The sequence below is a fragment of the Callospermophilus lateralis genome, chromosome 13 (genome assembly GCF_048772815.1).
Source record: "Callospermophilus lateralis isolate mCalLat2 chromosome 13, mCalLat2.hap1, whole genome shotgun sequence".
Lineage (NCBI taxonomy): Eukaryota > Metazoa > Chordata > Mammalia > Rodentia > Sciuridae > Callospermophilus > Callospermophilus lateralis.
Window position 1 is genome coordinate 100,754,247 of NC_135317.1, and position 19,359 is coordinate 100,773,605.

General features: G+C 43.2%; 1 protein-coding gene across 1 annotated transcript in view; it reads right to left on the reverse strand.

The window, feature by feature from the left end:
- Pappa2 (pappalysin 2) overlaps positions 1-19,359 on the reverse strand; it is a 236,353-nt gene that overhangs the window by 125,187 nt on the left and 91,807 nt on the right. The window contains exons 4-7 of the mRNA XM_076831977.2: positions 9,900-10,193; positions 8,125-8,317; positions 4,812-4,933; positions 1,250-1,739 (exon numbers count right to left, since the gene is read on the reverse strand). Of these exons, the coding sequence (XP_076688092.2) occupies positions 1,250-1,739; positions 4,812-4,933; positions 8,125-8,317; positions 9,900-10,193 (1,099 nt within the window). The remainder of the gene's footprint in view (positions 1-1,249; positions 1,740-4,811; positions 4,934-8,124; positions 8,318-9,899; positions 10,194-19,359) is intronic.

A 19,359-nucleotide genomic window follows, 5' to 3' on the forward strand; every position in this document is an offset into this window, starting at 1 on the left:
GAACATTTTCTTTAGATTTTATAGCTGCGGTAGTGTGCCAAAGGCCATCCCATGCAGGGTGCCCCTCTTGAGAGTCTATTTTGCCAGCTCTTGAAGCTGGAGTTGTCTGTATGGCTCACTTGGGCTAGTGGAACATTGTTTTGAGCAACATAAAGCAGAGATTTGAGACATGCAGGCCACTTGGGGCTTGCCCTCCCTGCTGCTGGGAACCTTTCCACCACCATGAGAAGCAGCCCAGTCTGGGACTTGAGAGACCAGGCAGAAAGAGGCCCTCATCTTCCCAGCATGCCAGCTGTCTCTGCTGAGGCTTCCAATGTGTGCACGAGGTCAACCCAGGCCATCTGGCTCCAGCCAAGTCCATCCAGACTAGAACACCCAGCCCATCCATAGCATCATAAGAAGTAATGCTAACTGTTCTAAGTCACTATGTTTTGTCATGATTTCTACCATGGCAAAAACTGATATAGCACCTCTGACAAAACTTTATTTTACCCTTGTTCTGCCCTCAGGGCAGTCTCTAAGGAATTATGAGGTGAAGGAAATTTGTCTTTGGAGATACCCGTCTCCAAGTACGGATGTTGAATTCTTTGTAGGTAATCCCCTTATCTGAGTCTGTGTCCCCAGCACTGAGCAGACTGTGCCAGGAACACAGCAGAACTCACTAAGCATAGGAAGAAAGAACAGAAATAAGAGAAAGGAGACTTGGAAGAGAGGAAAATAAGAAGAGAGAGGGAGAGATGAGAAAAGGGGGAAAGAATGAAACACACGTTGTGAGTGAGTCATGGGGCAGACTTTGGTGCCTGCAGGGCCTGTAGCCTGAGCTATAGCAGAGTGGACTGTAACTTGTGAATTTTACAGAAGTCATGTCAGATTGTTAGAAAGTTACAGCAAGAATCAGAAAGCAAATTGTCATGGGACCGAAGAATCTAATTCTGATGAACTTACTGTTGGCCAGTACATTCAGTCCAGCTCAAAGACCTCATATACTAACCTCCTTTCCCCTTAATCATAATGATGGCCTCAGCAATCAGAACATCTGCTTGTCCCTTTCTGGGAAATATTTTTCATCTCAGACATGCCACTTGAGAATAAAATCCTCCCTGAGATTCTCAACATTTCTCCAGCTAAATGCATATCAGAAGATTTAAAAGTGGAAATCAAAAAAAAAAAAAATTAAAAAGTGGTAATCAAATTGACTCCCAAGGTTCAGGAAGCCCCATGATTTGGAAGACCTTGCAACCCAACTCACGTGTCTGTAAACTTCCTGCGAGGGTGTGTCACCACCATGGGCAAGCCGCTGGCAAAGGGTGGCTCCCGGAGAACCTGGTACCTCACAGGCCTGCAGCCAGAGCATAAGGGGCTGTGGGGCTGGGAAGTCAGGAGGGCCGCGTCAATCTCCATCCGTTCATCAAAGGTGTAGACTTTCACCCCTGAGACCTTCCCAGCCATGTGCAATTTGATGGTGAGTGGGGTATCACAGAAAGTGTCTAAGGGACCCAGATGCACAGACTCCTGGTGTTCCAGCAAGATCTCTGTATCAAAGAGTGCCTGGGAAGAGTCCATGGAGAGGTAAGTGACCCAGAGGGTGAGGGTGTCGGCTTGCACTGGGTGTTGGAAGAGCAGCTCCAGGCTACAGCCTTCTGCAGGGCAGGGCACCGTCATGTTCATATGGTACAGGTGGAGCTCAGGACTCCAGGCCTGCAAGCTCGGCTCACAGGGCTGATCGACATCAGGAGGCCCTGAGGCAGGGGAGCAGAAAGGCACATCAGGAACTGCTACCAAAATCTGAAAATGACCCAGAACCCCCAAATAATAATAATAATAAAATAAAAATTTAAATCCGAAAATGAATGAGTAGCCCGTAACAGCTGTCAGAATGAGGAAAGAAGGAGGAGAGAGCTTAGAATTCCTAGGGAAGTTGGCCAGCATAGCAGGTTGTGACTTAAGGACTAGTAAGTGCAAAGCGTAACAGTAAAAGGAATATTGTTCTTGTCACTGTCACCTCCACCTGGTGTCCTTTAAGGGATTCAGCAGGTACTGGGAATGGGACAATCAGATCCCAGGTGGAACCCTAAGACTGATGCAGAGATGTCAAGTCATGTTCTCCAGAAATTCTTGGGCAGAGGAGAATTGCATACTGAGTTCATTAATAATGTATGGTAAAATTAGTGCTTCTGAAGCCCAAGGTTAACTTCAGTTTGTCACTATCCTCTCTGTAGTGTACTTCATAAGACTTCTCCCATTCCCTAAGACCCCACTGTGGCACCTCATCTTCTCGACTGCTGGCCAGACTCTAAAACCATGTTTGAATTCTCCTGTGAGGTCAGGTGCATGTGAGCAGGTGGGAAATGCAAACACAGAGAGAGGACTGTGGGGAAAGGTGGAACTTGGTAACCAAGAAAAAACGTAATGGTGAAAAATAAAATGCAATAAGGTCAGCTCTGGAAATAATCCGTAAGAATGGGTTTTGTTTCATATCATGTGAAGGGAATTGAAGAGAATGTGTTGGATTAGAGATCAGCCAGGTTAGGCTCCAGCGGGCACTGTGCCCTTACCTTAGCTAGGCAGCCATAGTAGACACAGTGTTTTAAGCTTTGATTTGCTTGTTTACAAAATACGCACTAATATTTAACTTCTGCCCTATTAGGGGAGTGTAAAATATCTATACAATATTTCATAGAAATGAAGTAATTACATTTGCAAAAGTAGCATTATTTAGTCCTTCAGAATTTGGAAAATAAAGAATGGCCAAAAGCCCAGCAGAATAAGTTGAAACATGTATGTATGTAAGATGGTCCTTACTGTTTTTTTTTGTTTGTTTGTTTGTTTGCCAACATTGTGAGTTGATTGATTGGTTCATTAAAAACCATGTTTTGCATTACACCTGGTGCCAATCTAGGTGCTGGAGACAAGAGTGGTGAACAAGAGTGATAATAGTCTAAGCTTCACCCATCTGAAAACAGGTGATAGATGTAACAATTATTAAATGGAAGGAAATAAAGTGTAACTTCAAGTAGTAATGGCATCTTTGAAGAAAAATGAAGGAATATAAAGGAATAGAGAATTATGAGGTGGGGGTGGGAGCTATTTTAGATTATGAAGCCAGAGAAGTTTTGACCAAGAACATGATAATTAAGGAAGGCATGCACTTGATTCAATTCTCTATTCCCTACAGCGTTTAGAAATTAAATGGTGATCAAGAAGAGTTAAGTAAGTGCCATGAAATACATCTTGTGCCTGCATTAAATGTCTGTGCTTGCTCTGTTGAGGGTTCAATTACTTTTACTTCCTGTATTTTAATTATGACCAGGTCCTTCACTCTTTCAAAGTAAAGGAAGATCAGTTTTTTCTCATCTTAAGTTTCCAGTGCTTATCTCAAATGCCAGTAAAGAAAAGGCCTTGAAAGCTAACCCAGGGGTGGCACTGACTGTCAGAAGCTCTTTATTATAATTTCATATGAAAGGTGAAATAAAGGCTCTCAAAATTGACCTGGTTTGCCTGAAGATATAAGAATTAGGACCCAGAACTTCAAATTTTTTCACCTATGCCAGATAAATTCAGAACGCTTCCAAAAACTGAAATGAAAAAAATTCTGAGTTAATGAGTCCAACAGATATAAAAGTCCCAAAGTAGATCAGTTTGCCACAGAAAGGGAACTTCTATGAAATGCCAGACTCTAAACGAGTCTACTGCAGCAATCCTACGTTGGCTCTCCATCCTCCAAGGAAATCTCTCATCTGAGAAAAGCCATACAATCCATCCTGCGGGCACTTCCCTCCAGCTTTCTCCTTGAGGCTCTGTCTCTTGGGTAACTGGAAGCCCAAGATGACCTCATGCAGATACTCTTAGGTCACTGTCCTTTATTTCTTGTCACAGTCAAGACTGCAAATTAATTTAAATAAGCCATGTCTAACACATCTTACTGGAGACTTTTTTGGGTCTTAAGAATTATAAGTGGGGGGAGCAAAGACAAAAGATAACTATTAGGAAAGCTGCTGCAGATGTCAGAAGACATCAAGCCATCCATCAGGAGGTGCTAAAAGTCATGTCAACAGCATTTTCTGGTCTGGAACTAGAAAACGATCCATGCTGAAATTTGTCTTTGGAGCCCTGATGTGCCTATGTGAGTGCGTATGTGACTTTTTGAGAAGATGGAGGAGGGACAGGAAGAGAGATAACGAAAAACATCTCTCTTGTAGAGCTTAGCTCATATCCAAAGCACAACAAGTACCAGTGATTAATGGACTCGTAAAACAGCATAGATGAGAAAGATCAGTGTGAAACACCTAGTCCACCCCACCTCCACCCTGATGCACAGGGCCAGAGTGTTAGTTCCCAGCAACTTGCCATGCCCCCGTCAGTCTCCTGATACAGAGGGGGAAGAGATCAGCTTACACTGCCATGTGACAAGGCTGTTCCAGAGACAATAGGCATGCGGAACACCATTGGCCCTGTCCCACCTGAAGTCACCCCTAGTTCAGCAGAATTCTCTGTCCCTGTGTGCTGTATGCTAATCTCTGCTTTATCATAGCCATTGGGCCTCAGTGTTGTGTGCTTATAAGACATTTGGCACACAGATACACCAGGCAGTCTTTCTAAGGCCCTGGAGACACCCAGCAAGACAGACAGACAGACACACACACACACACACACACACACACACACACACACACCCCTTTACCCCTCTCTCTCTCTCTCTCTCTCTCACTCACTGCCTGTTCCTTACCATGCCACTGCTCCGCCCTTCCTTTACCTTCACCCCCATTGTCAATGGCCACTAAGGCTCAAGTTGAAAAGCCATGGTACTTTACCCACAGCCTCCTCTGGGGTCCAGTAGCCAGAGGAATCACACACTCGCCGAGAGGAAGCCCTGTGCACGTACTGACGGAACATCCCATCTTCTGTGCAGGCACCACACATGCTGCCTGGGGCCCTGGGGAGAGGAAGCAGTGAAGGTGGACATCCATTCTGCTGAGCTGGGACAAGAAAACTGAGAAGACCCAGGGGAAGGGCCTCTTACTGTGGGAGGCCCTAGAGGGCAATGGAAGCACAAGTGTTTGTCAACTCAACTTCCTCCTTATACAGACATCAAAATTGCAAAATTCATAGTGACATCAAAATCTGAAGGCCATGAAGGAGAAAAATTTAAGTCATAAAGGAGGCCTGAGAATGTAAGTGGGTAGCTTCTGTCTTGGGAACACTAAACACAAAACAATTACAATCTGAATTGACATAAAATTTCTTTCTATACTGACTGTTGATAAATTATTAAAGACTCCTTGAATTTTCCCCACTAAAACAGACAGTAATTTTCAGTGTAAATATTGTTTCAGACTCCCTATTTTAATTACATATATAAAATAAAAGTCTGTGAAATATAATGTCCCTCATGTCTCCACTGCCTATGTGGACATATCTGAACCCCTCCCCACAACCCAAGGTATAGCACAAGTCAGCTCCAGCCTCCCCTGCTGCAGTTCCTTCATTAGAAAGGAAGGAATGGTATATTTCCATCCCAAAGAACATATCATTATTCCACAAAGACATAGCTCCATGAAACACGCTGTCCCCCACTCCGAATGCTGCATGGCCTTTCCGAGCATCTCTGTCTGGCAAACTCCTATTCTTCAGGGGCCATTCTAATGTAGCCTTTGCAGGAGTACACAGGCTGTTTCCTCTAAACGGCCAGCTCTCCCTCTGTGCACCCACGGCACCCACTGTTCCTCTCCTAGGAGTCTGCTCCGTGGTGCTGAGAATTTCCATTTAACTTCTTTCCTTTGCCGCTAAGCAAGTCCTGGCTTATTCTCTTTCCATCCCCAGCAGTCAGCATAGGGACCAGCTCAGTAGTTTGGGGAAGTGCTTGTCTTATAGATGTCTATGAAATAATTATTGGTTAATGATTAAATACAAGCACCATATTTGAGGTAAGCAGAATAAGTGGAAATAATAACTAAACAGCAAAGGGAAATCACTTGATAAGGCTTGTCTTTGGTACTTGGACTGCTTTTAGAAGCCCAATTTTGAACAACATATCCGAAATGCAGGCGCTGAATCAGGAACACTCAATAGGTAGCATGTTAATAGCATATATTAATGTCATATTAAACATCTTACAATGTGCTAGAGAAACAGTGTTGTTAAACAAAGGGCATAGTTATGACAGCAGCTCCCATATATCAAATGGCTCCCATACCTGGCTGTGTGCCACATGTACTTTCCATAAATTATTTCTAATCCCTGTAACAACCCTCTGTTTACAAGGGAGACAATTCACGCTCAGGGAGGCTAAGTAAATTGCTCAAGGTCACAAGTTCCTTAATTCTTTCAAGCAAGAGCAAGTTCCCAAACACCGTCTAGTGTCTAGTGCTTTGGCAACTAAGAGGTGTAGCTGAGGCCCCCGCTGACTCCAAGTAGAGCTCACTCCTAACGCAGATGCGACTCCAAACCACATGTCCCTGATGCACTTGGCCCTTCCGGAGCTGCTCCTAGTGCGTAGCTGGGGCTCCTTTCTGACATAAGGATTCCAAATACCTACTGGGGTAGAGTAAACATAACTCCAGGAATGACACAAATCACCGGGCATGTGACGTGAGTCCCCCCAACACGCGTGTTGGGAGGCCTCAAAGCTAGCCCACCTAGCTGAGGAAAGGAAGCAAATTGCAGTCCTTTCTGCCAACAGGCTCTCAGCACGCCAGCTCTGATGTCTGCTTTATCGTAACACTTGTACCAGAGAAAGAATTGAAAGATTAAATTGTTTACATGTGTTACATAAACTGATGTAAAACTCCGGTTTGCGCGTACCCACAGAGGACTTACTGTTCAGCCAGTCCAACCGAGGCTGCACAAGGTCACACTTGCAGAAGGATGATTCTTAGACACATCGCATAGATGTGAGCTGAATCACCCAAAGCAGCTCTGGGAAGCCTGGCTTCTGATGGCAATGCAGACGGTTTGGTAGGGTTGTGAGATCTCAATGATGTCATGCACTGAGTGTGGATCAAGGTATCAGGGAAAAGGTCCAAGATCCCAGGAGGCTGAGAGTAACACTGAAAAAGTCCTCAGCAGCTCTGTCCTTTCTTCATCTCTCCCTTTTCTCTTTCCCAGGCTTGCAGTAAAGCTCCAGGGACAGTCAGCTCTGTAGCTGGGCCCTGACACCCCGTGGGGAAGTATGGCACAAGGATTCAGAGAGATCATCTATTTCGTGTCCCTCGTTTCTGAATTTTCAGTGGATTCCCCCAGTTGACCTCTCTGTAGTTGTAGGATCTCAGACTGGTTGTGTGTATTCTCTAAGCCTATATTTTTTAAGTAGGAGTTGAGCCTACCACAAGGACTACATAGGACAAGTACAAGAAAATAGCTACACAATGCCTCTCCCATCCCCCACGCAGATGTCATTCATTTTCTATGCTTTGTTTTTTGGCTTTTTAAAAAATAATTACCCTGACATTCATTTATGCCAGTACACAAAAGAAAAAATATAATCTAGTTTTAGGTCTCATGTTTTTCTTCAATAAGCATGTAGTAGGTGTCTATTGCAGCAGGTCAAGAAACAAACAAACAAAAAAGTTCCTCTCTTACTCTTAGTCATTGCTAGATGAGTGAGGCTGATAGGAAGACACAGGTAATAAGAGTTCCATAAGCTAGTAGTTCTGGGGGTGGGAGGAAGGCACAGGGCAGCAGGAGGCAGAGATGGTAGAAGAGATGCCACATATGTCAGTTGAGCCCTGATGCAATGCCCTGTGGCATGTTGTACATTTTTACTCACCCATCTACCTGCCCAGTGGAAGCATGCATTCCTCTCTCCCCAGACACCACTGTGAAAGTAGCAAGCCACTGATGCATTGTCCTACCATGGAGGCAGGGGGCAAATGTCCTCTCATTTCCTCCCATTTATCCTGATCACATTGGCTGGCCTCTTCAGGCCCCATCATGAGGAGCAAGTGCTAGAAGAACAGGTGCTCTACTAAGCAGCCAGAATGCAGCAGGCTGGAAGAGGCAGCCCCAAGTGGAGAATCCTACATACATAGTCCCGTGTGGGGATTCCCCTTGCTTTACATTCTTCCTCTCCTACAAACCACTGCAAAGAAAATGCTGCAGCTCACCTCTGGTGAGCACCCCTCTCACCTGTCATATACAACTCCACTAATGGGAGGCAGCCAGTGGATAGTGAGGGATTTGTGGGTCTGCCCAATGACCATGGGTGGGATGGGAATGGGGGTGGGATTTCTGCTTTCACTCCACTGCTGATAAACAAGGTCCAAATAGCAGTGCATGCGGGCCACTTGGTTAGGGGTGAAGCTGTCAGTGCAGTCATCATCTGTGGGGAAAAAAAGAAAAAAATAGAGGTTTCAACCTGCAAAGAGAAAGAGCCTCCTTGTCTGCAAGTAAGGCCGTCAACTAATGTTGGGCTGGCCCAGGTGAGATTGGCACCCTGGAGCATAGACTTGCTCTGAGCAAAGATTATTTACTCAGCAAACCACAAGATGGCAGTGTTTCAGCAGAGGGCCTGAGCCTGGGGAGCATGTAAAATTATAGACCCCTGCTTTATTGCTCGGTGATATTGGCCAAGGTTAATGAATTCTCAGGGGAGACGCTGGAGGAAAAGAAAACTAAAGTGTCAAGGGAGCAGCAGGGATGGGAGTGGTGGCCCAGTCTTACTTTTGGAACCAACAAATTCTTCCTACTAGGTACATTTCTCACAGAGTTACAAAGGAAGTTCTCTCAGTTTCAGGAACCTTTCCATTTAAAATACCAGTTACACACCCTCTGGCTTCTTCAGTGTTTCCCCTGCCCATCTCAAAGATGGAGAGCTTTATATGGAGCTCTTATCTCTGCTCCACATCATCCAGTCTCTTGCCTTGGCAAAGGCCACTATGTCTTTGCAACAAGGGAAGGCAGAGGTGTCAGTGCTTATAAATTCAATACACCTGAATTATTCACCAAAATGCAACTTGGATAGAAACATCTTGGTGGGTCACAGGAAGAACTGGTGCAACACTCTTCCCTTCAAAGCCATGATGAGGGTCTGATGATCCTTTTATGCATAGTTCTAGAAATAAGAACCTGGAACTCAAAAAAAATTATCTTCTTTCATCATAAAATAGGTCATCAAATCAAATTAGTTCTGAATTTTGGGGGACAAATTTTCAGTCCATTACAGTCTATTTCATACATTAGTGTTACTTTTTGCCAGAAACAAGGAAGATGTGAGAGACAGGAAAGAAGGAAAATCAAGGAGCTAAATTGAAAAAAAAAAAAAAAAAAACCATACAATACAGTTTTCCTAGGATGAAGAAGATACCATCTTAAAAATGAAATGCAACATTCTGGGCAGTGTATTGGAGGCATGCTGAAAGTCAGTGTTTAGCCAGGGTTTGAGAAGAGAATCTGATTTTTTTTTTTTTAAGAACAAAACAAAAGGAATCCTGAGCTTAAATGAACTAAATTGCCTTGTTGGCCAACTGTAAAAGTAGTACAAAGAGCCAACTTGACCCGGAAACATCTTTCATCCATCCTTATTGGACTCTTCTTTGGAGTAAAAGCCCCAAAACATGAACAAGAACAAGAATCACCAAGTTCTAGAAGTTGAAGAGATCTCAAGAGGGCTTTTGGCTTTGTTTCATTTTTACTGTCCAAGAAAGAAGTGTGCTTTTCTTTTGCTCTCTAGTGGAAAAGAATCCATTCAACAAGACCCCTTAGTATCTCAGTATTTCAACAAGATTCTTCAAGGACATGGAAGAAAAATGAACATCCCATAATAAGTACACTTCAGTTTTCTAACATTTCAACTCTCTAACTTCTTGGTAATCTCTCTGGTCCCTACTCCTCCACCCTGCCACCCCCCAGAAGCCCTCAGGTTATCTTAATGAAAAACAAAGGCACCAAGTCTGTTGGGGTACCTGTGTAGCTCATGTAGTTGCTGAATGGAGCCCCTGGGAAGTGGCTGAAGCCACAAGTGTCATTGGCAGGCTCAGGGTCCTGGCATAGCTTGCTCTTGGGAGTGGGGGCAGTGTCGGCACAGAGGTCTCCGGTTTCCATGGACGGCACCGTCTCCCTGCAGGGGTCATCGCAGGATTCTCTTTCACTGACCCCTTTGAAAACATGGTAGAGTCCCAGAACATGCCCCACTTCATGGATCATGATGTTGGTGTGGCCAGGCATGCCATAGTAGGCAGGATTGAGGACAACACCACCTGCAAAGGAAGGTTTGAAAAGCATCTCTCAGCAGAGAATGAACATCAGTCCTCCCTCCAGTCTTTGATCATGTCTTCTGATCAAATCTCCCAGTTCAGTCTCCAGGGAGATATTTAATAAATAACTTCCAGTGGTATCCAAGTGTTGTGCTTCCCTCTTGTCATGAATATCCTCAGAACTAATCAATACACATTTCTTTATCTCCCATCTAGGTGAGTGTAGTCCTAGATACTAGGGATATCAGAATGAACCAAACAGCAAGAAGAAAGGCCAGGATTCCCAGGCCAGGCAGCACATTAAAATCACCTCTGGACATATAAAAAGTTCAAAACCTTTACACCAAAAATCAAATAACCCAATTAATAAATGGGCAAAAGAATTAAACAGATATTTCTCAAAAGAAGAAATACAAATGGCTAAAAAACTTGAAAAAATGTTCATCATTAGCATTAACTGCAGATATTAGGTTCAAATGTATATATCAAAATGACACTGAGATTTCATCTCATGGCAGTCAGAATGGCAATCAACAAAAATACAAATAATAATAAATGCTGGAGAGATTGTGGAGAAAAAGAAACACTTTTACACTGTTGATGGGACTGTAAATTAGTACAACCACTATGGAAATTAGTATGGAGGCTCCCAAAAGACTATGCACAGAACCACCATATGACCAGGATATACCACTCCTTGGTATTTATCCTGAAGAATTAAAGTCATCTTACTGCAGTGATACATGTATCCCCATGTTTATAGCAGCACAATATACAATAGCCAAACTATGGAATCATCCTAGGTGTCCATCAATGGATGAATGGATAGAGAAAATGTAGTGTATATACACAGTGGAGTTTTATTTAGCCATAGAGAAAAATGAAATTATGGTATTTGCAGGAAAATTGAGACCATCATTTTAAGTGAAATAAGTCAAACTGAAAAGGTCACGGGTCATATGTTTTCTATCATAGCTAGAGAGGAAAAAGGAAAAGAAAAGTGGGGATAGATCTCCTTAAAATCAAAGGGAGAAAAGTAGAAGAAAAGGAGCAAGGATGGGAGGCAGGGATGTGGAGGAGAAGTGCTAGGGAGTTGATGTTAGCCAAATTATACCATTTTATTATGTATGTACAAATATGTAACAACAAATTACATTATATACACAACTATAATGCACCAATAAAAATGGAGAAGAAAAATAAAATAGACTGGAACAAAAAAAAATACAGAGGTTCAAATGCTACTCCCAAGAAATTAAATCTAAATATCTGGGAATATAATTCATGCATCAGTATTTGTTTTTAATTTTCCAGGTAGAGAGCCATGTGCAGGCAAAAGCTCATGGATTTTGGAGCCCGGGAAATTAATGTCTGATACTGGCCCTCTCCATACCTGCTTTGAGGACATCTAACTGGCCTCTGAGAACCAGCTTTGTTGTTTGTAGAATGGGGATGATCACACTATTGTTTGGATTTTTTTTAAGCATTTGGCACATTCTAGAGGTTAGTGAACGACAGTTGCCTATGCTGCTTCTGATTTCATCACCACTATTCTCAAGGACCTAACAGCCAGAGAGACAAAAGCTGAGTCTTACTACCATGGAACATTCAGAATGTTGGGCACTGCAGGCACATGGCCAAAACTCACTCTCCAAAGACCTCCATGAGGACACCAAGGGAGGTGTTTTTGAGAAGAGGTATCACATTTAGAGGGGCTTAGATGAATGATACAATGTGTCACTGTCACCTTACAGAGAAAAGGCAAAAGCTCTCTGAGTGTCCAAACTTCTGTCTGGTTGTTAAAACTCTAATCCCTGTTTCCCTCTTCTCCCCAGAGTTGAGCCATTGGACTTGACTGGTTTTCTTCAGCCCTCCACCGGGTCAGGATCAGATTGAACCTCATCTCTGTGCTGGCTTCTTTCCTTATCACCAAGTACTCCCTACATCAATAATCTCCTAAGAAGAGTAGGCCCTCCAAAAGGACAGCCCAGGCTTCCATTTGCCATGTTCTATACCAAGAACTATGCCCTGTTGCTGAGCTCTGTGCAATGCTTAGTAGGCAATGACAGACACAGTTTCACAGGCAGAATGTAATCACAGGTTATCCCGTGGGGGCCATTGGGTTCTATCAAATGAGTGACTTATCTGCCTTTCAGGTAACCATGTTGCTGCAAAGGGCAGTTTCTAAATTCAAGTTTTAGTCTTTCCTGGTGTTCTCAGACACGTGACAGTGACCAAGCTATGTGCAACATATCCTGAGATAGTATCTACCCATCTAAACCCAGAACCAGATGTCAATCACCTTCTGTTTTTATCAAGTCTACCAGTTGCAATTAAAATTAGATTCTCCAATGTTATCCTTTCCCCCTTTGTCTTTCCTTCTTCATGGTTATTCTCTGGACATTTCTTTTAGTTTATGCACCATCATTATTGTATCATGAGATCAAAGTAACCAGAAAACAGGCCTATTTCTGGAACATCCACAGTATCCAGTATTTGAATAAACCTAGTGAAATGCTGAACTCTTACTTTCCAAGATGCCTGCCCTGCATGTCTCCATACCCAATTGCAGGGATGCCCATCACTCAAGTTTATGTACCATGACATATTCAGTACTGAACTGCACAAATGACCTTCACACCCATGTGAGTCACCTGAGGGGACTGACGTCTGTTTTCTCCCAGTTGCCTTTCCAATGCTTCCTCCCCACCCTTCTGCCTCATCATGATCCTTCCCTCCCACATTCATACCTCCTCCCCTCCTTCTCTCCCCCGTTCCCACCATTTCTAAGTAAGCTTTGGATAAAAAAATAAAATAAACAACATCAACAACAATAAAAAACCTTTTTTTCCCAGAAGTAATACTTCAAAAGTCTACCCCCAATTTTCACAAATTGGGTTCATAAATTCTGGTCTTGGGTGATACTTTCTGAAAACAGCAGCATTGTTGATGAAATGCATTCAAGAAAAATGCAGTGAGCCGTATTTCTCCTGAAAACTTACAACTTCTATGAAAATTTGTATTAAAAGCTCTGAAAAGTACTTCAGTGATTTTGTTTTAACACTGTGCTTACCAGACTTATTTGAACATACAACCTGTTTGGGTAGAATACACTTTGATTTCTCTGGAATACAGATTTCTTCGAGCATCACTCAGGAAACACTATAAAAGATGAAAAAACTCCCATCGATAATTATTTTTTTTCACATGTGTCTTATCTCAGAGAAAACCTCAAACATTCCCTCATGCTATTCCTGGACCAGCCTGTCCTTTTGTGGAGAAAGTAATTATAGATGAATAGATAGGAGGTTCCTGAAACAAGGAATAGAAAAAGCATCAGAACCCACAGTGGAAGAATGCCCCAGAGTATGGCTTTAGGGACAGTCAGGGGAAATATAGGGGTGGCCATTACACTGATGGGCTTCCTGCTAATGGCAGAAGTTTCTGCCTAAACTCCAAGTGAGATATTTCCCAGTCTAAGGATATTTTGCAGAGGGGGTTTAGAGACAGCTTTCAATAGCCAGCATGTATACAAGTGGAGCAAGAGCCTGACAAGGCAAGCCCTGGATACTCCTGCAGGTCCCTTTACACCCAGGAGAGCAGGCCAGGTTCCCTTCCATGCACCCTTGATGTCCCTTCCCTAAACAGGAGAATATGGAGTTAAGCAGTCAGGACATAAATTTCAACTAAAAACAAGCATTTAAACACATACTTGCATCAGCTATAATTTTTATTTCAGAGCTATATGGTTTCTGCTAAAAAGTCATCAGTGTGGCACATTTAATAATGAGCTTATAGCTGTATGTGTTATGCAGAATAATGCACAAAATTTAGAAATGTGTGAAATATAGAACAAAATATTGCTCTAATTTAGGGATAAGTGCTGTGCACATCAGTACATTTTAAGAAAAATGTCCAAGGTTCTGGGCCTCTTGTAGCCTTTCTACCTGTTAGTGTACACAGTCATGAGTCACCAGACTAGAGATAAAGGTACTGGGAGTGTGGTCTTGCCCTGACAAGCTTAATGGCCTTGGTCCTATGCTTCAGTTTTCTCTAGGTCTCCTCAGCTAAAACAAGAGGGGCTACATTGACTTGTTAAATTTTTCCCTATTCTCATGCCAAGAGCTAACATGCAGGACTTTGTGAGACCATCATAAATACCACGTGAAGAAGTCTGTTATCATGGACCATTGGCCCTCTCAGCCTTATGGTCTGTGTTCCAAAACTCCCGTCCCTTAGCAGCAGATAGAAGTAGAAAGCTGGGAAGGAAATGTCACAATTCTACCCTCAGGTCTGCTGAAGATTTTCTAGTGACCCCAATTGGCTGCCCATGAATCCTAACCCCTTCCCACCTTTATGTTCCCATCTCCTCTCCTGAGAGAAGGGGTCCCACACAGTGCTCATTCACCTCTTATCCTCCTCCGCAAAACAAACCACCCTTGTTGAATTATTAGGAGAGTGTATTTAAATCATTCCCCCCTCTCTCTCCCTCTTCCTCTCCCTCACAAATTCACACACACACATACACACACACACACTTATATCCATGTGGGCAAGAGAAAAGTGATGATTTAATTTAGAAAAGTTCTTTCATGTTTTAACAAAAATCACACACACACACACACACACACACACACACACACATACACACACACACACGTATCCATGCCAAAAGCTGAGTGAAGCATAAAGACTTATTGCTCAAAATCTAAAAAGAGGATTGAAAGAACTTCTTTTCTTAATTATTTAAATAATAATAATAATAAAGAAGGAACAAGACTTAATAATAAATAATAAATAAAAATGAAATTCCCAGAAGCAAACCTCTTCCTGTCCTCCCACCATCTGGGTCCACAGGGAGGGTCTAAGGGGCTGTGCATTTCTGCCCTCTCAGGGAAAAGTATAATCCTTTCCCAGAAGCAATACTGGGGCTTGGGGGTGATGGAACAACAGTAGAACATGCCTCTGGCAAGTACCATTTGATATCAGCATTCACACAGACCACCTCAATGCCGACACTTGCAGCCTATGCTTTCCACCAGCTGCAAGGCCAGCCTCAGTAGTGACCAGCCGACCTTTACATCAGTGTGTGGAGGCTCTTCCACAGATGGTTTCTGAAGTGATCAGAGTCCCTTCTTTGGCTGTAAACATTCAGTGGAAATGTATTGATTCTTACCTTTGCCGACATTCTTAAAAGCTCTTGGAGCTATTTCTTGATCTATTCAATAGTAATAACAAGAGTTCCTATCTCAAAGGGCTATTGAGAAGATTAAAATAGTAATGTTAATAAATGAGCATTAGGCTTATTTCCTAGAGCAAAGCAACATAAAATATATATTAGACATTCGTTGACATGATTATAATTCCATGATGCAGCCAGGTAGGAGGTGCTCATTTGCTCCATCCCCGGGGCTCCTACCTAACCAGCTTCCTTCATCAGGAGAATGGAGGCTGGCCTGGCTGCAGGCAGGACAGATCTCTCAAGAGGAGGGCAGTCGTTCCAGGGAAGGTGGGAAAACGCCTCACAAAAGCTCGATTTGCCCCTAAGCTGCTCACCTTGCTTCCAGGTTGCTCTGATGCTAGACTCATGGGCACTCAGAAGACAGGCAGGCCTTGGTCAGGCCTGAAAATAGACAAGTTCCCTCCCTTCAGACATCACTCAAATCATCCCTCACAGCCTGAACCAAGTGACTGTGGAATGAAACACAATCTTATGGGACCGGGTCTGCTAGGGTAATTCTTCATAGATCTTAATAGGAGGTTAATTTACACAGGATATCCTTGTTCTACAGCACCAATAATTTTCCTTCTCATGTGGTTATTTAGATAGAATATAATTATCATTTCTTATACTCCAAACCACAGTTCTTTTTTGTCTTTCTTTTGTCTTGGAGGATAAAATGAAACCACAGGTAAAGGGTACAATGTGGTGGTGGAATAGGGGGATGCAGTAGGGATGGGACTCCCTCCTCTAATGGAACCCCTGCACTATGCTCTCTGCTCTCACCTGTTACATTGAAACAGGAAATAGAAATATATGCCACTCTCTATTTTCAAATAGATACTGGTTCCTTGGTCTTCACCCCAAAGAGGTTCTTATTCTGTTCCCAATACAGAATATTTGCAGGCCAATAGAATAAGAACCCCAAACAGCAGAGGGATTTGGACTTATGGTAGTGTTGGATTCCTGAATAAGTAGCCTAGTTCTAAAGAATGGCTGATGTGAGACCAAGCAGAAAGGCGACACAGACCTGCCAGAGATTCTCTGAAGGCGAGGAATCAAGGAATCATCTCAGCTGACCAGCAACCACCTGAGGACTAAATATAAAATGTGCCATTTTCCCTGTGGTCTTGGCATGTAGAAGCCATCACCACTGGTAGGCTCAATTGACTTGGAGTAAATGTCTGCTACTCAGCAACATGGGGGCTCAAAATAGAAATTAAGTTGGATGATAGAAGAATAAAGTTACATTTCTTGCATGCCTGAATGTGTGTGCTGAGACTTGAACTTAATGCAGGCCAATAACATCAGATTGCACATGGAACACAGAATGAATGGAGCTCCCTGGATCTAGCAACTGGTGGCCACATGTGGCACAGCTGTTCCATAATGGACTGGCAGGGGAAATACAAACGCGCTGTCCTAGAAGATCTTTCAGCTTTGATTATGAGGGACAAGCTAAAGCAGTAAGGCAGAGTTGTTGTGTGGTCTAGAAAGTGGTGCAGAGGGAAAAAGGAAAGAGAAGTTGCTGAGTAAAGGGTGAGATCTTAGCAGCAGATGGCCAAACTTTCAAGGGGATGGTAGATTTCCAAGCTGTGACTGGTGTTCCCAGCTTTAACACAAAACCGCTAGTGGCTAGTGAGAAGATTGAGTCCCAAAGTCACTTCTATTAAAAGAAGAAAAAAAAAAAAACCACCTCAGTTGGGCCATCTGAGAAAAGGACACTGGTTGAAATGACTTTAAAATGATTCTGTAAAATTTTTAGGGCCAAATGTTATATGCCCATAAACGAGGGCTGGCCTGCAGGGGTCTACATAATTACTTCCAGTTACTGTTGAACATGCACTTCCCAAACAGTGAAGGGACCTGTGCGCCTTGGGACCTGAAGGAGGAGCATTCTGGGGTAGGGCAAGGAAAGAAAGCAGCATAGGTGAATACAAACACAAAGGGAGAAGGAAATGGAAAAGATAAAAAAGAAGAATGTCAAAGGAGCTAGAAAAAGGAGCAGACCTTTAACAGAATCAGACCAGGAACGGTGCATCCCTAAGCCTTGGGTTTATAGCCTCTGGTTTACTGCATGGAAGGCCATACTCCACAAAAGACTGAACCAGGACAAGAATGCATGGAAGATGAAGATTTACAGAGCCTGGCATTGTTTCTGTCTCCTGTGTACTCTTTCACTGACTCCCACCTGAACTGTAAAGCACTCAGGGCTCTTAGTCACCTCAGATCATGGGAGAAGAATAATCTGATTAATTAGTACTGAAAGTGCTATTACAGAGGCACTGGAGACTTAATATATTATCATTCCCTGGCTTTTGCATGGGGGCAATGCTTCAAACACACACACACACACACACACACACACACACACACACACACACACGCCCGCACACACACACACAAAACCTCATGACAGAATTTTAGGTATTACAGAGCATGCATTGGTGAAGCTATTTTCTATAATTTATCTACTTGTTAAATATTTATTAAGTATCATTTTTCTGTGAGGCACTGTTCTAGACCACTAAAGATTCAAAGAGGTGCTTTATAAAGAAACCTTTCAAATATCCACATACAAAAGTGATTATTTACTTCACATACTTATAAATACATGAGCCAGTCATTGGGGTATGAAGTTCAAATGCTAGGATTATTTTGCCCAATATTTTTATACTTCCTGTTTTCCAAACCCTAAAGCATCCAGAGTAATCCAATCTGATGAATATTATCTTCTAACAATTAAGTAATCTACAATAGCGACCAGCGAGATAATTCCCAGCAGCAGTCCTGTCTTGCTCACGTCACCCAGCCTACCTCTAAGAGGTCCCCACATAGATGCTGTACTGCAGCTAACATACTCCAGATATTCTTTCTCTCAAGGAAGAGTCACTGAGCTTTGGCATTTTAAGGAGAACAATGGATAGCAGATGAGATTGGCATTTCTTTGGCCCGACCATCTAGTGATGGCCGCATCAGTACATGAACTTGTGAACATCCTCAGGATCCATGCTTGCTGGAGTGCCTCTGAGAGGGTCCACCTCTCAGGATTCCCTCTCCCTCAGCATTCTTCCACAGGCTCTAAACATGCCAAGTCCCTTTCAATCTAAGACTTCCTTTAATTCACCACCACTGTCTAATTCTAACCCCTTGCATGCCAGGACTGGATGACTTCACAGCCAGGCTTTTTAAAAGATGCACCTGCCCTTCTCCACCTTTGGTAGACTCACCCCCTAGCCACGTGGTTTCTGCATTGGTGCCCTACAGAAGCAATCTGGCAGAGACAACAGAGACTTCCCTCTTGTCAAACCCGTCGCTATTTCTTAGCACCTATTGCTCTCCCACATTGTGTACCACAATCTATGTAACAATCTCAGTGTCCAACCATTTGTTAGGAGACAGTTGAGGCTCAACCTGGGGGCCCCTCTACAAAAGTTCTGAGTGGGGGAAAGGTACCTAAGTTAGCTACTGCTGTCATCCTCTTCCCTGTCTCCTATCTGCATTGCTTCCTCCTGAGAACTGCCACACCCACATCACCCCTGGACTAGCTGCTCTCCTCCAGGCCATTGAATCCAAGTCCTTCACAGCCTTTGCCCAGTTTCCCACCTCCCCAAACTGCCCACCATCACTTGCCCTACCCTTCTCTCATGTCTAAGGAATCTCCTGTTACTTCTTATGAATAGCTCTACCTCTACAAGCAGTTGGATCTCTAAAAACATATTTATTCCCTCTATAAAAGAGTGAACATCTTTCCAGAGTATTAAAAGATCTCTGGGTTGGAGGTGTGCAGCTGGGGGCACAACCACGAAGGACCACTACAGACATATAACATTTTGAACTTCTACTATGACTATGAAAGCTAAGCCCCTACTATAGGCAAGGCATTCTTCTTCAGCTGATTATCCTCATTTTTTATATGAGGAAACTAAGATTTAGAGAGGTAACCTG